Source organism: Anneissia japonica, unplaced genomic scaffold, assembly GCF_011630105.1.
Source record: "Anneissia japonica isolate Jap-2015-1 unplaced genomic scaffold, ASM1163010v1 scaffold287923_len1623670_cov205, whole genome shotgun sequence".
Taxonomy (NCBI): Eukaryota; Metazoa; Echinodermata; class Crinoidea; order Comatulida; family Comatulidae; genus Anneissia; species Anneissia japonica.
In genome coordinates this window covers 760,344-779,872 of record NW_022721637.1, presented here as the reverse complement: position 1 = coordinate 779,872, position 19,529 = coordinate 760,344, and the positions used below count along the sequence as shown (strand labels likewise).

Here is a 19,529-nt window from a genome sequence, read left to right as displayed (position 1 = left end):
TATTAAGAAGTCAGAAAAATCTCATACAGTCAAACATTGTGAAGTCACCACGCCGATTACTAACAAAATATAACTACACAGTAGGTACCAGACAGAAATAAATGTCATAAGTTATAATAACTGCCTTTAATCATCAGGAAATGAATGCTCGCAGATAAGTAACAACAAAACGATATGAATAGGCATAAAACCTTTTGAATGTAGCTTACTATACTTGTTTTGCATAATCTTGTATTAAATTCAAAACCAATCTTTTATTAAATTATGTCGAGTGGTGTCCTCGAACCGTTAAGGCTTTTCAGACTTTTTTGTCCTATAGGTCTGTCTTATATATACAAAACTGGTTTAGGATTAATTCTCATGACATTCTCTCATAATATAAAAACATAATTACCATTATGATATTCAAATGATTATTGAAATTGTTATCTATCTGATTTATACATTATATATATACTGTCTCTTATACACATCTAGATGTGTATAAGAGACAGTCCTTAAACCACGCCCACCTGCGCAGGTAAAAATCCAACTTAACGAAGAGTCGACCAATTGGATATAGAATTGGTAAATACTCGACAAAACAAAATGGCTGCATAGTTACCGTGATATATGCTGCGTAATCAAGGTTGCTTTGGCTTGTGGCAGTATGGCAGTATTTTTTTACCGGTATATAAATAACACTAACATTAACACTTATATAGCGCACATTTCTACAATATAGGCCTACACTGTAATCCGTAATCAGCGACGCTTATATATATATAAAATACACAAAACAATTAAACACAATAACATGTGCAGTAGTTGTTGTATGAAAGATCTTGGTTGATGACATTAAGTTACATCATGTTGGTTGAAATTAATCTTCATGCTGTAGCTTTTACTGTATTTTACGCGGAATTTGTCTCATTTATAGAGAGAAAACGGGTTGGGGTAGTGAGAGAATGCATATAGGATTCAGCTACCTCATTTGCATTTCAAAAGTTTCAAATTCGAAGAATTAATGTTGCATATTGCAAACATGAACATCAAACAGATCAACGCAAATTACTCATCAATAATCTTAATGCGTCTCTGGCGTGAACTTTTCACAATCATAGAATTGCTCACGCTTTACCGATTCTAATCCTATATTTGTCTTCCAACTAAACTGAGACCTAATACTTTAATATTGCAATTAAGGTGGTTTAGTCCAACGACAGCGGCAGCAACATAACCGCTGCTCTACGTATTGACGTTAGTATGAGTTGCCAGAAGTAATATATCTTGATCAAACTGATCTTGGTCAATAGTAACTGATAAAGAAGATATATTTGTTTGTTATCAAAATATCAAAATGTGCGTATGAAGACTGGATGCGTAAGCAAAATGATTCAAAAGTGTACGAAATCTGAATAAAAACCGTAATCTAACTGTATGTGCGGTGATCCAGGGACGCGATCTGCTAGAGTGTGACGCAATCAAATGTTCAATAATGACTCATTGCCCAAACAACGCATCATAATTTACTTTGGGTATGTAGGTAACCACAATAAAATACAACATATGTTTAGTCCTTTAAATATTTGGCATTAAGTTTCTGAAAAATACAGGCATGTATTATTAACGTTTCTTTACTGACGTTTATCAATTGATAAAATCATTCGTATTTTCGACAAAATAAAAGTGAAAATTTTAGGAAACAACTGATCAATGGTTAATGATGTTAGATTTATATTTTAGCCACGATGAGAAGAAACGATGTATGCTAGCAAATGTAAAAAAAATGTTCTAGGCCTATGTTAAGGTATTAATTCAAAAGATGCTATACACTTCGTTTTCCTATTTCAATCAGACAGTCAAATTATTTTTTATTTCAACAGACCTAGTTCGTGATGTTTGTTCAAGTTAACCTCTTGACTAAGATATGCACCGACGATTTTTTTTTTACGCGACTATGATTAATTCCGTTAACAAAGTATACATGCAAATTGCAATTGCACAATCTAAGTCCAATTTCCACTCTCTCGGGAATTATCGTAATTTTTGTGAATCAATATTGCAAATGCGTTTGAATAAAATCTGTGTTTTTCTAGTTTTTAGCTACCGATTTTCTTATTTTCTCTCTGTCTCTGTAGTCGAGAAACCCATGACCCCTAGTTGGCTCAGCTCGGCTATAATTATCATAGCTCTGTAAAGTACACGCACTGATTTGGTACATAATAAATGTGAAGTGTTCGCCATTAAATAAAGCACCACGGCGCGCGATGAAGCAATGTTAATATATTAGAGAAAATATAAATTCCAGGGTAATAAAATTAGAAACGAGTTCGAGGAGCCATTAAAGCACAGACAATTCCCCTTATCTAATCTTATGATGTTATAAGAGTTAATAATGTAATAATGCTAATTTTTGTTTTAAAAAGTGTAAAAATAATATATGTATTGCAAAGTGGTCGCTTGTTTGTATTAAGTAACCTCTCAAGTCAAGTCGACTGGAATACAGCCCTCCATGGGATGGAAGCGGGCGTTGTTAATTTGCGTGTAGTCAATCACTATAATGTTACTGTTATTTGCCATGCATCAAGGACTAGTTCTGTCCAACCATGCGCAAGAGTGTGAGGTATTAGTTGCTTCAATCGGATTTAAATTTCCAACAAAGCCTCAATGGGCCAGTTGGTTAAGGCGTTTGCATCCCCTCCCTTGTCGTTTATTTTAATAACGTGATCTTAGGGAGTTTTTTTTTAATGTTTTCCTTTTATAGATTTTTGTAACGTGTTTTCTTTGTTTGTTTGTTGTTTTTTTTAAATAAAAGTTATTTAAGTATAACATTGCAGTTTGAATTATATCGGTTGGTAACTCATCGCGTTTAATCTACTTCGATTTTCTTTCTTTCTTGCAAAATATTTCAAAATAACTTTCATTTACTTGATCTTGACCATTGGAAATAATATATATATGCCCATTACTTAACCAAGAAACACATACTGTAGGCCTACATCAGTTTAATGATATTTAGTTGAAACGACAGACCATGGTGACGGAACAATGATTATAGGCTTATCCGTGTTTATGATGATTACATGATTAATCATTGTATTTGGCAATAATAAACAGATGAAATGCAACAATTTTGACGTACTGAACGCAACTACCAGGACATAAAAATAATGCTTTTACGATGAAGAGCGAGAATACAAACTTCATTACCCCCGATAGTAACGCCGGCTGCCCTACCGCTGAGGGTGGCGCCAGGATGTCCCGACGAGGGGTCAGATTTCCCCGACGAAAGTAGAGTGGGCGTGGTCGAGCTGCGATGAAAAGGTTTCGTAGGTTGTCCAGGGGGCGAAGCCCCAAACATTTTGACAATTTAGGGGTTTCAAAGGCTTATTTAATCGACTTTAGAGTCTACTAATAGGCCCAGTATGTGGATAATACATACAATTTTTTTTTCTCCCCGACGAATTGTACTTTTTCTCCCCCGGCCCAACCTGGACTCGGCTGATTGCGTTTGTCGCGCGCTAACAACATAACCAAAAGGTGCTCGTTGTTAGATGACATCACTCGAATCATGTGGAAATTTGAACACAAGCAATTCCGAATTTCTTATTGTAGAGACCGAACGACAGGACCGTCATTTTATGCGGATGACATAAGGCCTCGAACATCAAAAAACACCATATATCTAATCTATACGAGGTCTTCAAATTAATGTGAACACACAATCTGAAAACAGTTTGCAAGATATATCAGCATGAATACATAGAATATCATATACTTCATATCATTTATTTCGTCGATAAAATTTTTAAAATCAATGACAAACAGAAATAAAAAATTGGAAAAAACAAACAAACAAACAAACAAACACTGTAAAAGAAAAAAATAGAACAAGCAAATGAAACCCGACTGGATTGCGCCAAAGCAAAACCAAATTACTGGGAGCTCTCCGTGTTCAGTTATGAAATATGTTGACTTATGAAATAAATATAAATATTCATAATTTAAAAACGACAACGGTGACGTCATATACCGGTATGTAGGTAGAAACTCTATGGTCTGATGACATTAACCGTAGATTGTTACGTTTTGTTAAATATTTGTTGTGTATTGTTTTTCAGTTGATAGATTCTGTAAGTGGTAGTTAATCGTCACTGAAATTGAAATGGAAGTTTTAGGCTAATACATAGTAGGTCTTTAGAATTCTCATTTCATTTATTTGGTCCAAAGAACAATAAAGCAGACAAATGATAGGGAGAGGAAAACACTCAAATGGCGAGATCCTCAATTCAAATATAAATTACAAAAGCATCTACAAAAACATTGTCAGAAAGTGCACTTGATAATAATAATAATTTGTGGATTTGAAATGTTTTGTAAAACAGCAAGTTTATTTTCATGTATTAGTTAAATCACTATTGCCTCTCTCATAATCCCCATTGTTGGACTTGTTTAATCCCCTCATTTGCATATTGTAGCATTTTTTTGTAATTGTCCAAAGTTTTCTCATTCCTGAAGATGACCCAATAAAGGTCGAAACGTCGAATCATGGCCCCCCTTTCTTTATTCGGAGTAACGTTCGTTATGTTATTTAAACGACTCTGGCGTGAAGTTTCAAAAATTATTTGTTTGCTATTACTGGTAAATCTATTAACTTTATCAACTTGTGATCAAACTGATGATCCTTGCTTCATATATGTTAATAGATTTCAATATGTCGCTATAAACTTATGGAAAACATGCCAATCTTTTCCATGTCTGCAAGACAAATACAACGACTTATTAACTTACAAACTTAGTAGGATACTATCCATACTTTGTTTCACTGAGTTAAACTATAATAAGAAAATATGTAAAAGTATAATTTTAAGAAATGAGATAAACAAAATAATTCCGTAGTTATTATTTATTATTTTACTCTTTTTTTTATATTTTGAAATGGTTTGAAATGTTTATATTATTAATTTGTACTAGTTTTGAGATAATAAATACATCTTGGTCGTCAAGCTTGGCAGCCAGCTATACTTTTAATTCCATTCCTGGAAATTGACACTGACTTCGATCTTGTTGTCAACGAACGCTCCCTTGATGAGCGTGCTGATTTTTACACATCTCACACCGATTGGCCGATTAGTTGGCTTGCGTATATGCCTACGTAGACCTATTTAAAAAAGAATACTGTATAGGCCTAGACCTAAAATGTTTTACGAACGTACAATTTGTTCTGCTAGGTGAGAGTTAAGTATCTGGTGGAATTTAATGAGAGATAGTGTTAGTAAGTACACGCAGGTGGGCGGCATTAACAGAAAACCAGTCGAATTATCAAGAGCATAAAGGCAACAATCCGGTGTATGCTGATGAAGACGATCGCAATTTTAATGATATCAAAATGATAATGAATTATGATTGTGGTGACATGCCTGCACAGTAGATAAAAACTTACAACTATTATATAAGATAGGCCTATGAAAAATAACATAGGGCCTAATCTAGGAGAAAATGCTTAATTTTGAACCCTTGCACAAAATATGCACAAATGCATACCGGTATTTTGATGCTGTTGATGATATCGATGATGAGGACAATGATTCAGATTCATTACAGATTATTATTATTATTATTATTATTATTATTATTATTATTATTATTATTATTATTATTATTATTATTATTATTATTATTATTATTATTATTTGTTATTTTGTTATTATTAATAGGCCTATAATTATTCTAGCCGGACGTGGAAGAATTATAATTCCTCCATGGTTGGAGAAAGGGGGTGTGACCTCAGGACCCTGGGGATTGGAAGGCAAGCATCTACTTAATAACCAATCGAGGATAATATTGTGATGACATTTAGGCCTACGCGAATTTGTAAATGTTTCTGTATCATTAACGAAGTAACCATGGCTCTAATAGCATAATTCCAATATTGGTACACATTTCTAATGACGTCATTGCTGAATATCAACAAAAGCGAATAATACTAATACCTCTGTATCAGCCAATACAAGTTTACACTGACGTATTCAATTTGGCTTTAATATAGTCAGATATTTTCCCATAAAATCAATATATGACTGTGAAAAATAATTTCTTATTAAAACGTTATTTTTAAATTAGAAATTGACTATATCAATAGGTGGACATTTTCTGGTGACGTCATTATTGGTCACTGAATTGAATATTAAGAAGTCATTAGAACATGGCCAAGTAGCTACGTAGATCCATCATGGGTAAAAAACTCATTACGCAACGTCCCCATACATATCATATTTTCTTTTGTAAACTATCTAATTCAAGAAATGCTTTTAATAACGTTTACAAAAATTGCTTATTATTATATTAATGTTATTTCAAGTGACAAATTAAATCATATATGTGAAGAATCAAATTGCAATAGGTCAGCGAATTTATTAATAAATCGACCATTACAGTAATTAGATAAGACTGCGTGAACAGCAGTACGATAGTACGAGAACAATAGCTTAGACTGCACAGTGGGAGAACAAAGACGAGACACCACTTAGACTAGAACACAACGATTAGTTCCTAATAAAATAATATATGCTGAATTGGTGAAATAGGCCTACACGTTGTCTCATTATTGATAAAACCGACTTATTGTAACCCTGGATTCCGGCGTAAGTGGTCGCTTCGTAATAAATAAAAAGTACAGACCTTCTGTTTTTAACGCTAAAATAAACAACCCTATATTATATTAAATTTAGTAACACTTGCAAAATCAGTTAATATTTTGTTGCGATCGCATTTAATAATTTTGCAAGGAATATGCATATAATTATAAAGTATTTAGACATTTTTTGAGATGGTGAAAAAAATGCACATTCTTTAACTATTTATTATTGTTACGCCCACAAAGTGTGCAGCCTCGTATTCAGGACTGAAATATATTATTTAACACACTTGCGCGATGAAGTTACACACTTGGGGCACCAAATCGTCGTGCAATCTTAGTTTGCAACGTTGCAATATACTGTATATCTAATCATACTAAAATAGTATATTACATATGAATATATTTTACTTACCCTGAGAAAAAAATCTATGCAGCTCTTACAAGAGCTTGCATGTCTGCAGCCGCATATATCACAGGGAATAGCTGCCGTGTCTTTTGTTTAGAGGTGTGCGTGTAATTCACAGCGATATTGGTAACGAGCATGTTGTCGTGTCATATACGTTCTGACGTACTATATGGCATGGCACATTCCATATTTGGAAAGTCACTTATTCAACCAATGGTAACCAATGACGTCACGGTCGTCAGATGAATGCCAAAATATCACTTTTTCAATATTTTAACAACGCACAAAATGTAGAATGTATGGATGTATAATGTATTCCTAAATTTCTTGCTTTTATGGTTTGATCAATATTTGTAAAGGCTAGTGTGAGTTTTTTCATAACGATCATCATACTGTACAGTATTATAAAACACATAAATACGGTAGGCACAAACGAAGTACAGTTCAGTATTGTAATGTTTATTTACGTTTTGCGCATCTTTTGTGACAACTAGACCTCAGGTCAATGACATTGTGGAAGTAAAAGGAGGTATGCGTGACCAAGTTAAAAGTATTCTGTTAATAATGTAAACATAATAACAGTAATTATGTAATAAATCAATTTATAAAATAGAAATATAATTGTTATATCAAATTTTATTATTTTTGATACCTAAAAATAACGTTAATATTTTTAAAATGACGGTACTTTGATTATTGAATTAAGAATAATAATATTGACTGTTTCAGATAATATGGCGGTGGATATGAGTTTATTGAGGTAAACATCGGCGGAAGGAAGAAAGTGTGTGGCGGTTTCGTTAGCCTAATGACAATGTGTTTAAACACTGTAATTTAAGCATGTCGTCTGTATATAAACCGTCATTCGGTGCATTTGACAAGTAAGTGTGAAATTATAACAGTTGTCATTCTTGAACAAACGATATTTCGGAAGGCTTAGGCTAGGCAGGCAGGACTAGGCTAGACTAGGTAGGCTAGGCCTAGGCTAGGCTAGGCTTAAGTCAGAAGTCGGCAACCGAACCGACGACGAAGGGCATGAAGCAGGCCATGCTCTGACTAGCCTACTTAGCATAGCTAGGTAGACTAGTTGCAGCAAGGCCTAGTTAGAGGCATCTAGAAGAACTCGATCGAGAAGGGCATGGGGGCTAAAGCTTAGGAGGAGGAAGACACCTATTGACCTATGTACATTCTGAGAAATGAATTATCAATGGTTATAACTTGTTGTTTAATATATTGAAATTTTTTTATGCAACTGTACCAAAATGAGGATCTACATAAAAAGATGGAAAGGGTAGCTAGGCTTAAAAGGAAGTGTTAGTGACACCCACTGGCTGGCCATCACACTGCAATGACCCGGTCCCAGTAACAGTATTCCGTGGGTTAGCTCAACTGCGCAGACCGGCGCATCCACTGGCATGGAACTGGCATGCGCACTAATCAGCCGACCCTGGGAAGCCCTCAAAGAAAGGATGTCACTTCAAGTCAAGACTTGCTATCACTGTACGTCATACACAAGGTTGTAGTATCTTAGTGCACGTGAAAAACCTGTCACGGTAAATACCAACATTGGCTATTTTAAAATAGGAGAATAACGCAGCGTCATTGTGCAGAATTGCATATGGGCGTAATCAATGACTACAGTACCTACAACGACAGGGGCTGAAATGAACCATACCATCAGGGTAACCCCCTAATCATCCAAAAGACACTCCTTTAAAGTGTACACAAGCCAGATGTGTACACTGGACCTCCAATTTTAAGTCTTTATAGAAGAAGTCTTGGTCCTGCCAACTGAACCCTATGTGAAGAGCAGCCTAAAACAGTGCCGATGAAGTACCCTACTGTACCTTGCTGCTTGGCCACTAGACTCACCAAGCAGCCGAGCCATAAAGTCATCAGAAAATGTAGTGTATTGGTTCACTAAACATGAAACTCAATTAATGTAAATAAAAACAACATGGAAGGATGTATGCTAGGTCAAAAAGCCACTAGCATTGCAAAAAGTAATGGAAGTGGGCAGGTCAGTTGGCAAGGTTGCAAGACAATCGATGGGCAAGAGAGAATATCAAAGAGAAGGGTATGTCTGAAGAGAAGGTGGATTGATGACCTAAAAGGCAACACTCCAGATTGGGTGTCTGTAGCTAAGAACAGAGATAGAATGGAAGGGTTTAGAGCAGGGATGTGTCTTGCAGTGAACTGGCACACCCTGAAAATAAAGTAAAATTATCATAAAGTATTATAGGCCTAGATTTAATATTTATATAGACCATTTCAATACAAAAACATTTTTTTGTCAAAAATGCATGGAAATGTGACAAATTAGACAAAATACAAATCTTTGAGATATATTTGTTCCTATTGTGATATATGTATTCTTGATTAAAGCAAACTTTTTTCATTTTCCAATTCCAAATATTTGAAATTGGAAATTTTTGGCTGGGCCACTTGGGACCTGTTGCAGCCACAGTGCAGTGCTAGTACCAACATATAACAGATATTGTGCTTTATGTTAACCTTATCCCACCTAACTCTCATTTGAGGGTTACCTGTATTCGAGGAGCAGAGCGATCTGACTCCAATTAAAACCCGACACTGGCTGGGTTTGAACTATGGTCTAAAGCTCAAGAAGCAGGAACATTACCTGTGTGCCAAATCCTCAGCTCTTTTGTTCCTGTGATTATTATTAACATTTTTTACCATTAGACAATTTAATTGATTTTTCAGAGACACAAAGTTTGCTAAAATACAACCACCTCTTTGTCACATGATTGGGCGTGTCACAGGTGGACTAGCAATGTTGTACAGAAAAATCAAAACAAAACAAATACATTCTCAGCAGGAGTTACATTATGGTAAGGCACTTATTAATACATTTGCAAACGTCTTAATCCTTAGAGAGGTGAAAATAATGTAATAAAGTTTAAAGGTTAAATGTTATTCATTAATACTATCTTCTTAAGCCTTGTCCAGACTTCAATTTGATTTGATAGAAACATGACATGCCTAAATATGGTCATGATGACATCACATCATGACCATATGATATATAGGCACATCATGACTATATATGGGCAGTGTGGACATAGCTGTGTACTAGCAAAATGGAGTCTGAGAGAATCAAATAAAATTTAATTGACCACTAAAGAATTGAGAAATCAGTAAAAAAACAGCACTTTTAAGGCTAATAAAGTATAATTTATTAAACACTCGTAAAATGAAAGCTTGCGTTTAATAAATTATACTTAGTCTTATAGTGCTGTCTGTTTTTTATTGATTTATCATCCAGACTATTACACGGTTACCCCACTATGACATAAATAAGAGTATGTGATGTAAAAAGTAAATGAACACGCCCTTAGGCTTTCACTCAAGATCCCATCGTATTGTTCTATAGAGAATTTGATGTGCCAGAAAATAGTACATGCTGGTAAATGATTTATATTTAATTCTTCAGAAAAAAAATTGTTTTCTTAAGTAAGTTTTATGGCCAAAGCCAAAAATAATATTTTTACTGAAAATAATCAGTATCAGCTCTTGGTGGGTTTAATGAAACAAGGTATAAAAATCATCAATGTAAACCTAGGACCCAGACTTTAGGATGCTAGTATATTAATGACCGACCTATAGCTCCACTTTCACAGGTTCTTTGTTTAATGCCTGATGAAATGCAAACATGCTGAGGATTTTATTTTAAGATTGACTGTATTAAGTGCATAGCCTAATTTATTGACCTAAGTGTATCTGTCGACTGACATTACAATGTGCTGTGCACAAGATGTAACAATACAAGATACAATACACTATTGTCTCATATATCACATGACAGGAAATGTGTTCTCTGGCAACAGTATAGGCTACTGAAAGGTAAAGATATAAAAATTGAGATATTATGTCACAAAAATTTCAAATTTCATGAGTCAGACAGCAAAATAAAAAATTATACTATAAAAAAGTTATAAAATTATAATTCTCATGTGTGCCTCAGAGACAGACCGGTATGAAAAAAAATATGTACAGTAATTCAGATATTGTATCTAATAAAAAGTAACTATTGCTTTGCCTCAACTACTGTAATTGAATATTGCATCTGGGTTAAAAGTAGAGTTGGTATATACAATGAAAAACAATTTCTCAAATTATATCCATTCAATTTTTGTAATTCTTATTCAAGTGAGAATTAACTGCTATATAACCAAACTCCCAATATGAGGCTTTTATTTAAGGCATGGATTTTTTTAGTCATGATAAAATTCCTGGAGTCTCAGGATTTGAACCCAGGACCTGGGATTGAAAGGCAGGCACCTTAACCACTGATGTACAGCTCCATTTCTGAATTATCCAGTAATATTTTTCCATGTCTGGGGGGCCATTGTGTGCACAAATTATGGCCAATAATGTAGTGTCCTTCAGATGGGATGTTGAGTTGTTGGTCATTGTTATGCACATAATACCAACAACTTAACCTCCCATTTGAAGGTTGTCTTTATTATATTGGATTGGAGACATTTCTTGACATTGATTAAATTAGTACATTGGGAGACAATCTCAAACTCTATTCCACATTAGTAATCTATGCTCAGGGGGCCATTATGAACACACAATTAATGGTTTATTGTCTAATCTGACAGAGAAACTTGCTTTCCTTGTAACAGAGACATTATTAATTAGCATGATTGAATGGAAATTAGTTCAAGGTTTATCTAATGCTTAAGTCTAATGGATGATTGCTGTATATAGCTATATATCATGGATTTATTTTGACAGCGTTTTGTGAGAGCACAGAATCTATACCTTTCAAGATTACTTCTTATTTATATACATATATATATATATATATATATATATACAGTATATATACACCCTTTAAGCTGGGCGTTTGTTGCCAGATCGTTTGTTTGTCAGACTTAACAGACTTAGTCTGCCAATGATCGTGTATACTTTTTTCAGGCATCTGATCATTCAAATTATGTCATTTTTTTAATTGAACAAGGCTCTCTTTACAAGTCTGATCAAATGTTGTATGAGTTTAACAGAGAAAAATGTAATAGTGTACAGTATGCCTAACTAAGATGTTTAATAATGCACTTGCTTCATATTTAATTAATAACCATTCATGCCTTTACATTTGTTTGAAGATGCACAATGCTCTACTTCATCAAAATTCTGGTTAAAAAATTTTCTGATTGTGATATAATGGTATACAGTTCAATAAAAAATCCTTTAAAAAACATTAAACCATACATATAAGACAAATAACATAATAATAGAAAATTGTATCTTGTATTACAGTAGTATGACTGTATGTTTATTATTGGTTTTTTGCTGCAGTTTTCAGTTAAAAACGCTCAAGGAATTATCTCAGTCTTAAGTATACATAGGGAAATTAATAAGGCCACACCCAGTGGATAATCTATAGAAATAAATCTGATGAATATGTTCCCTCAATTGAAATTCAAATAGCTAGAACCTACAGTAATCTATTAAAATCCAATAGTACAATGTAATAAAGCAAATTGTAAGATATAAATTCACATTAAAACAAATTATATTGATATGTGATCCAGCACAGGTCTTATGTTTTATGTTTATAGTTAGTCATGATTTTTTATAAATTGTATAAAATTGTAAATTATAGCTTTATGTGTATTACATTATAAATAATAATAATAATAATAATAATATCTTTATTTCCTGCAAATTTACATATAATGTACAAATGAAATAGGATGGGGTCAGAACAAAGGAGGAACAAGTTCCTATACCCAAATGTTTTGTCTGCCCAGACACGAGTGACTCAATAAAAATAAATAAATAAATAAATAAGTATATAATATTAATTTATATTTATTATTAATATTCGTTCTCTAATTTTAACAACTTAATGTCCAATTTCCAGCCCAGCTTTACACATGCCTTAAATGCAAGACACCTTCAGATTTTCTTTGTCTACAAAGCATGGATATCCCTATAACTTAGGTTATAATGTTTAATCACAGGTTATAAGGAATTAAGTGGACCTAAATCATACTAAAGAAACATGTAGCCAAACAAGTAACAATCTAGTTATCCCACCTTGGAAAATAGTCAAGCAAAACGGACTTTCCTTACCAGGCAACAAAAATGTGGAATGTACTTTACCTAATAAATTAAATATTATCTTTCAAAATGCTGTTACATTCATTCCAAGACAATACACATCTAGATGTGTATAAGAGACAGTATATATAGTGCCTATAGTATAAAGAAAGAATAAATAATAAATATATAAATCTGCACTGATTTCAAACTACAGTACTTTATAAATAATTACTACATTATATTGTTGTCGTTTATAATAATTATAATAATGTCAGTGTTGCTGTTGGTTCACTTCAATTTTTTAGTTTTAAAAGCAGTATCCTATTAAAGACAACCTCAAGTCAATGTCTGCCAAATGTCTTGAAAAAGATGTCTATTTGTACAAGTACCAGTACCTAATAAAAAACTGATTTTATTTTGTTTTCAGAATATGGATCCTGCACTGAAGAAAATGGTGTTTTTAACCCAGGTTTAATTGAGGAAGGTACTGAGATTTAGAATTTTAGTTCCATTTAGTACAAAGTATCTTTTGTATTGAGCTAAATAACTTGGGAAATATCATTCAATACTTTAATTGCTTATTTTGCAATATACTTTTTTTGTGTATAAGAACCAGTCAAATTTTGCTCATTTTATTCTTATTTTTTAGTATTTTCAGCCTTGGTGTTCTTATAAAACGTGTTGTTATAAAACAAAAAATTGTATGCATGTTATTAGCTTTCATATAAAAATTCAAACAAGAAAAAATATGTTTCTTGCCAATTTGCAGATGCATAAATTTGCTGGTAATCATTTTAAGGATTTCATAGTAAAATGTCTGTACATCAATAAAATCTGGATTTTTTTTTTATCAGTATTACATTGGAAGGAATTGACTTTTTTATCTTTACAAATGAATAATCTCATGTGTAAATTTCTCAAGGCTTTTCAAAATGTTGTAACAGAGCAGGCCTTGAATTTGCTGGTAATTATTTTAAGGATTTCATAGTAAAAAGGTCTTAAAAATGGATTCAATAGTCTTTAAAAAAATAGCACATTTCTGTTATATTTAAATTTGTTGTTGTAGCATACAATATTAATTAAATTTTATGTTAATTTATTTTTATCTATAATTATGTTTTGGGCTGTCCATGTAACTAGCTGTGAGGTATCTTGTATCTTCATTCTGCATGCCAATACTTTTTATTTTATTCTCATTCTTTATTCTCATACAAATTAAACATTTATGGAAATCATGCCAAATTTTAATGCACTGTAAATTCAAAAGAAATGCAAATTGAAAATGCTTAAAAATCACTATGTAGGAGCATCAGCACTGTGTGATTCCCATAAAGAAAACTTGTTCAAGCATACACAAATATTTTTTATTTCCAGTGCCTCTGTTGGGTAAAAGATATGAGTATTCAAAAGTGATTGGCAGTGGCATATCATCGGTGTTAGTGCAGGCCGTAGATACTTATAGGCAGAACCAGTATCAAGTTGCTATAAAGATATTGCACACTGACTACAAAATGCTTGGGTGTCAGGTAAGTAAACCTTGTACTACAATCCATCTTTCTATTATGGCTAATAATTTTAAAAGAAGGGATCATTTGGAGTCCCTTATGATCTTTAAACAAGTCTTTTTACCAGGCTGGGGAGTGATGAGTACAACCCGTAGATACTTATAGACAGGACCAGTATAAAGTTGCTATAAAAGTACTGCACACTAACTGCAAAATGCTTGGGTGTCAGGTAAGTAAACCTTGTACTAGTAATAATTCATCCCCTATTATGGCTAAGAATTTTAAAAGAACTGATCATTTGGAATCCCTTATGATCTTTAACCAAGTCCTTTTACCAGGCTTTGGAGTGATGAGTAAGCCGTAGATACTTATAGACAGGACTGATATAAAGTTGCTTTGAAAATACTGCACACTGACTACAAAATGCTTGGGTGTCAGGTAAGTAAAGCTTGTACTACAATTCATCTCTATTATGACTAACAATTTTGAACAAACTGTTCATTGGGAAATCCTCACTGCTCTTTAACCAAGTCTTTTACGAGGCTTAGGAGTGGAGGGCAAATAGTTTAGTACCTCTGTGCTCTAAAACTCAATAGTAAAATGCATTGGAGAGAGCAATTTAAATTTTAATTACGTATGAGGCCAAAGAAGTAAAGAATTGATCATTTGGGACCCACAATCCTCTAAAACCAAGTCTCTTTAAGAGGCATAAGGAATGTAGAGCTCATCATTTGTGAACCTCTCTGCTCTTTATCCAAACCTCTCTGTGATGCCTTGAATGAACTTGTTAAGAGTTGGTACGCCAATGCTGTACAGCCAAGTCTCTTTATGAAGCTTGGAGAGTAATTTGGGACAATGTTCTCATGTTTTACTGAGGCTGTGGCAAATGTGCAAACATAAAATTTTAATTGAAAACATATTAAATTATTGCATGCATTGTATATAATAATAAATGCTAATCTTATAATATAATAAAATTGTCTTTATGTGCTTTACATGAACATAAAGAAACAGAAACATGCAACAGAATTTTGTTGTTGACATTGAACTCTTCTGCTAGTTATTCTTCTTGGCTTGATTTGATTTGTTAAACTTAAGCCAGGCATTCACTGCACTAGACAGTCTAAGGCCGAACGCAACACGACAACGTGCGCGCAGCGGATTGTTTTTTAATGAAGATCCGTTCAGACGACCACTGAAAATCAGCAGATGGCGTCGCGTCGTCTAGCGATCACAGGCAGTGGAGTTGGATTCGCTGTGCGACAGTAGTATGACTGATGTACATCAAAGTGAGTGCCTGGTTTTACTGTGCAGGTTGCATGATTTGACCATGTGGAATATTAGGCAGGCTCTTTGCACTAGACTGACCATGACCATCTTATTTTAACATCTTCAATGCCTCATTTATTTCTTTAGGTCATAACAAGTCTAATTGTGAATCATTTTCTTGTGGTAAACATATTTATACTCATTTGTAACAATGCAAGGCAAATTAATGATTTTTATTTTTTTTTTCATTTACTTCAGTTGAATTTTAATTTTTTAAACTGGTAACCTTGATCAGAATACAGCACACACACACTCACTTAATAAATATATCAGCTTACAATTTTTGTTGTCATGATGCTGTTATTCTTTTTGTAGGATCATTTCAATTTCACATGACTTCACATAAATAAAATTATATCTCTTCAGCTGCAACAGATATTTATTTCTTATATGTATTTATTATTTTATATTTATTTGTTATATGATAGTTTGAAAAAAGATACCATAACACTTCTTGTCTGACACTTTTATAATTTTTTTTCTTTTTTCCTTTATATTTTTTTTGCCATCATATAAAGAATAGAACATGAGAATAAGCCTCAAAACATTTTGTTTTTTATTTATAGGAAGCAGATACAGTGCTTAGACTTAACAGAGTTGATCCCAGTAACTTTTCAAGAATTATTCGCCTTCTGGTAAGTTTTAAAATTCATCCCATGCCTATATAACACACTGCCATGCCAAAATTATAACTGTATGTGATAGCTCACTATTAAGCCTTATTTCTATAAAATTGCTACATGTTATCATACACTCATTTTGGTGATGCTGATTGGTCAGAGAGCCTTCCCAATTGCATTGGAGACAGCTATGCAGTATAATTGCAGTGAAAACTAAGTTTAGTGAGGCTAAGTTTTAGACCCCAACCCACTTGCCTCCTCGGGTGAAGAATACTTTTATTGTTTTTTATTGTACAAAAGAACTGTTTGTTTTGACCCATTAAAATTTGATTAAAACTTAAATTTGGCAGATGATTTTGATTAACAATTAAGTACAGTAGAATTTTGTTTTTACGTACCTCAGTTATACGAACTCTCAGATTTACGTACGCTTTGTATGTATGATGACGTAATAAAAACCCCCCAAAATACTCAAAACAAACGGCCTATGGTTAATACACCTTATGTATAAAGGCCTATAGTTAATATGAGTTTTCCTTACCTTTTCAGAATACTTTCACATTTGATGGTCATTTTTGTATGGTATATGAGCTTCTTCACCCTAGCCCACTGCACTTGGTTTTTAGTAAGAAATTGCCCAAAGATAAGGTGAGTTTAATCAAATATATAACCTTGTCAGTCCTCCATGAAGCTTGAGGAGTGGTGTTTTTTTAATGATTAAACATCCTGGCATAACAAGATTTGAGCTTATAGCCCTGAAATCAATGAAAGTGCCAGAGAAGGTAGGTAGCTTAATCCCGCAGTCAGACATGCTAATCCCCTCTTGCCCACGACCTTGTGTGCTATAAAATAGAAAACTCTTTCATTAATTCTTTGAGCATAATACATTCTAAAATATCTGAAAACAGCTCATAAAGGTTCAAAATTGCACAGGAGACTGAATTCTACCAGGGTTTCACCTCTAGCCCTCACTGGCATCTGATGGAAATTGTCACCCCCATCAGATATCTCCATCAGGCAGCCACTCCCCTCCTCAATGTATATCCTAGAAAGAATTGAAAGATAAGCATCTTATCTTCTAACATAAAGCTCCATACCCTAATTATTTAACCAGGACGGGTTATTTCTAAATTTTTACACAGAGTAAATCAATCATTTGCAAGAATATTCGTGGCACTAAACCCATTACGTGAAGTATCATCCAATGGCGTAGCGTGATGACGGCTATATCACAGTGTGTTCGATCATTACTATTATTTCCTTATTATCTTGTTACAAAGTTGAAATCAGGGCATGGTATACATAACGTTATTTAGTAGGTATAACTGGAGAACTAGGAAAGACATATCTAGATATAACCATCAATTTTAGAGGTATTACCTATGTAAAGCAGGTGTTTGATATGTTTTTCATTGAAATAAACCAGGAAACAATATACAGTATTGGGAAATAGTTTCTTAGTCTTTGAAAACACATCGAGTTACAACGGCAAGTATTAACAGTGTTACAGAGAGCAGACTATTGTTCAACATTGATTGATAGCGATAAAATTCAAGTTTGAGCTGGTCACTGTATACATCTTGCGGTTTTCGTTGATGGATTCTGCATTAAGGATGTTTGCTGTTTAAACATTGATGGATGGATGGAAGTTAAAGCTACAGTATTTGTTGTGTTCATTTTGGTATTCACTATCAAATATTTATCTGTTAGACTCTTAAATCCTTGTCTAGACTATCAAATTCTGTTTGACAAAAACATGTGACATGCCCAAATATGGTCATGATATCACACCATGACCATGTATAGGCACATCATGACTATATATGGGCATACAACAGTTTGTTAGTCTGGACAGAGTTATAAGAAAAACATGTGATATGCCAAATATGGTCATGGTACATCACATCATTATTTTATATATTATTTATCAACCATAGTAAACATTGAAAACATGAATTATGTGGATAAATCTATTTTATAAATAAACTTATAATTTTAAGATTATTTTTTAAAACAGAACAAAATAATGAATATTTGTATTTAATAAACAGGTTTTGCATAGATGCAAATTGATCGTAAATAGGTCTATTAAAGTATTATTAATGTATTATTATTCATTATTAAAGTATTATTCGAGCACTGTTATTATTATTATTATAATTATTAATATTATTATTATTATTACTAATTTATTATTTTTGTTGTTTTATTTTTTGTTTTATGTATGGGGCCTAGACATATGTTTATATTTAATAATTAGAAATAATTATAATTAGTTGTAAAACATATATAATATAATGTTAACAACAATATAGGTTAGACCTAAACAATTATTGATACCATAATGTCATCTATCGATAACAACATAAATTTGATGACCAAATGAAACAGCAGCTTTTAGACTGTGGCAGTGCCGATAGAAAACTGCATTTTTTTTGTCACTGCGGCAGTGCCAATAGAAAATAGGAGCTTTTTTCGCACTGCGGCAATTCCTATAGAAAATAACAGCTTTTTTTTTTTCGCTGTGGCAGTGCTGATTGAAAGCACCAGCTATTTGGCACTGCGGCAGTGCCGATAGAAAACAGCAGCTTTTTTTCACACTCCAGCAGTGCCGATAGCCACTGCCATACCTGACAGGTATCTGATGTATTGATGAATGATTATCCAAATCCTTGTACAATTTACCATTTTTCAGCCTGACAATGGATTTTTTGATTGGCGTTTACATTTATTAGCAATAATAATAGTATGTCTGCCTTCATGTTGAAAATTAAATATCCTCAAGCGTTCATTCTTATGATTGGCTATTACTGTCATTCATAGAGATGCTAACCCTTAGAATAATGTATATTAACAACATATTTATATCATTGGGAAAAAGTCAGAGTGGTTTTGATTTGGGCTCTCAACTGTAAAATGCAGAGCCTGAATCTGACGGTAGCTTTTGGCTTCCAACTGATCGATCATGA

General features: G+C 33.2%; 1 protein-coding gene across 4 annotated transcripts; it reads left to right on the top strand.

The window, feature by feature from the left end:
• Nucleotides 1-7,464: 7,464 nt before the first annotated feature.
• LOC117111710 (dual specificity protein kinase CLK1-like) lies at nt 7,465-17,926 on the top strand. Of its 4 annotated transcripts, none has more exons than XR_004445903.1 (8): nt 7,465-7,557; nt 7,758-7,909; nt 9,753-9,880; nt 13,534-13,590; nt 14,481-14,632; nt 15,714-15,900; nt 16,507-16,575; nt 17,110-17,175. XR_004445903.1 is itself a non-coding variant. In XM_033254704.1 (8 exons), exons 2-8 carry the CDS (start codon nt 7,869-7,871, stop codon nt 17,751-17,753), a joined length of 597 nt encoding a protein of 198 aa, XP_033110595.1. In that variant the 5' UTR covers nt 7,465-7,557; nt 7,758-7,868; the 3' UTR covers nt 17,754-17,926. The 4 variants fall into 4 exon arrangements, 2 of the variants coding, with proteins under 2 accessions (XP_033110595.1, XP_033110596.1); XM_033254704.1 differs by lacking the exon at nt 15,714-15,900 and adding an exon at nt 17,703-17,926 and having other exon boundaries at nt 17,110-17,208; XR_004445902.1 differs by lacking the exon at nt 15,714-15,900 and having other exon boundaries at nt 7,466-7,557; nt 14,481-15,049; nt 17,110-17,162.
• Nucleotides 17,927-19,529: the final 1,603 nt, after the last annotated feature.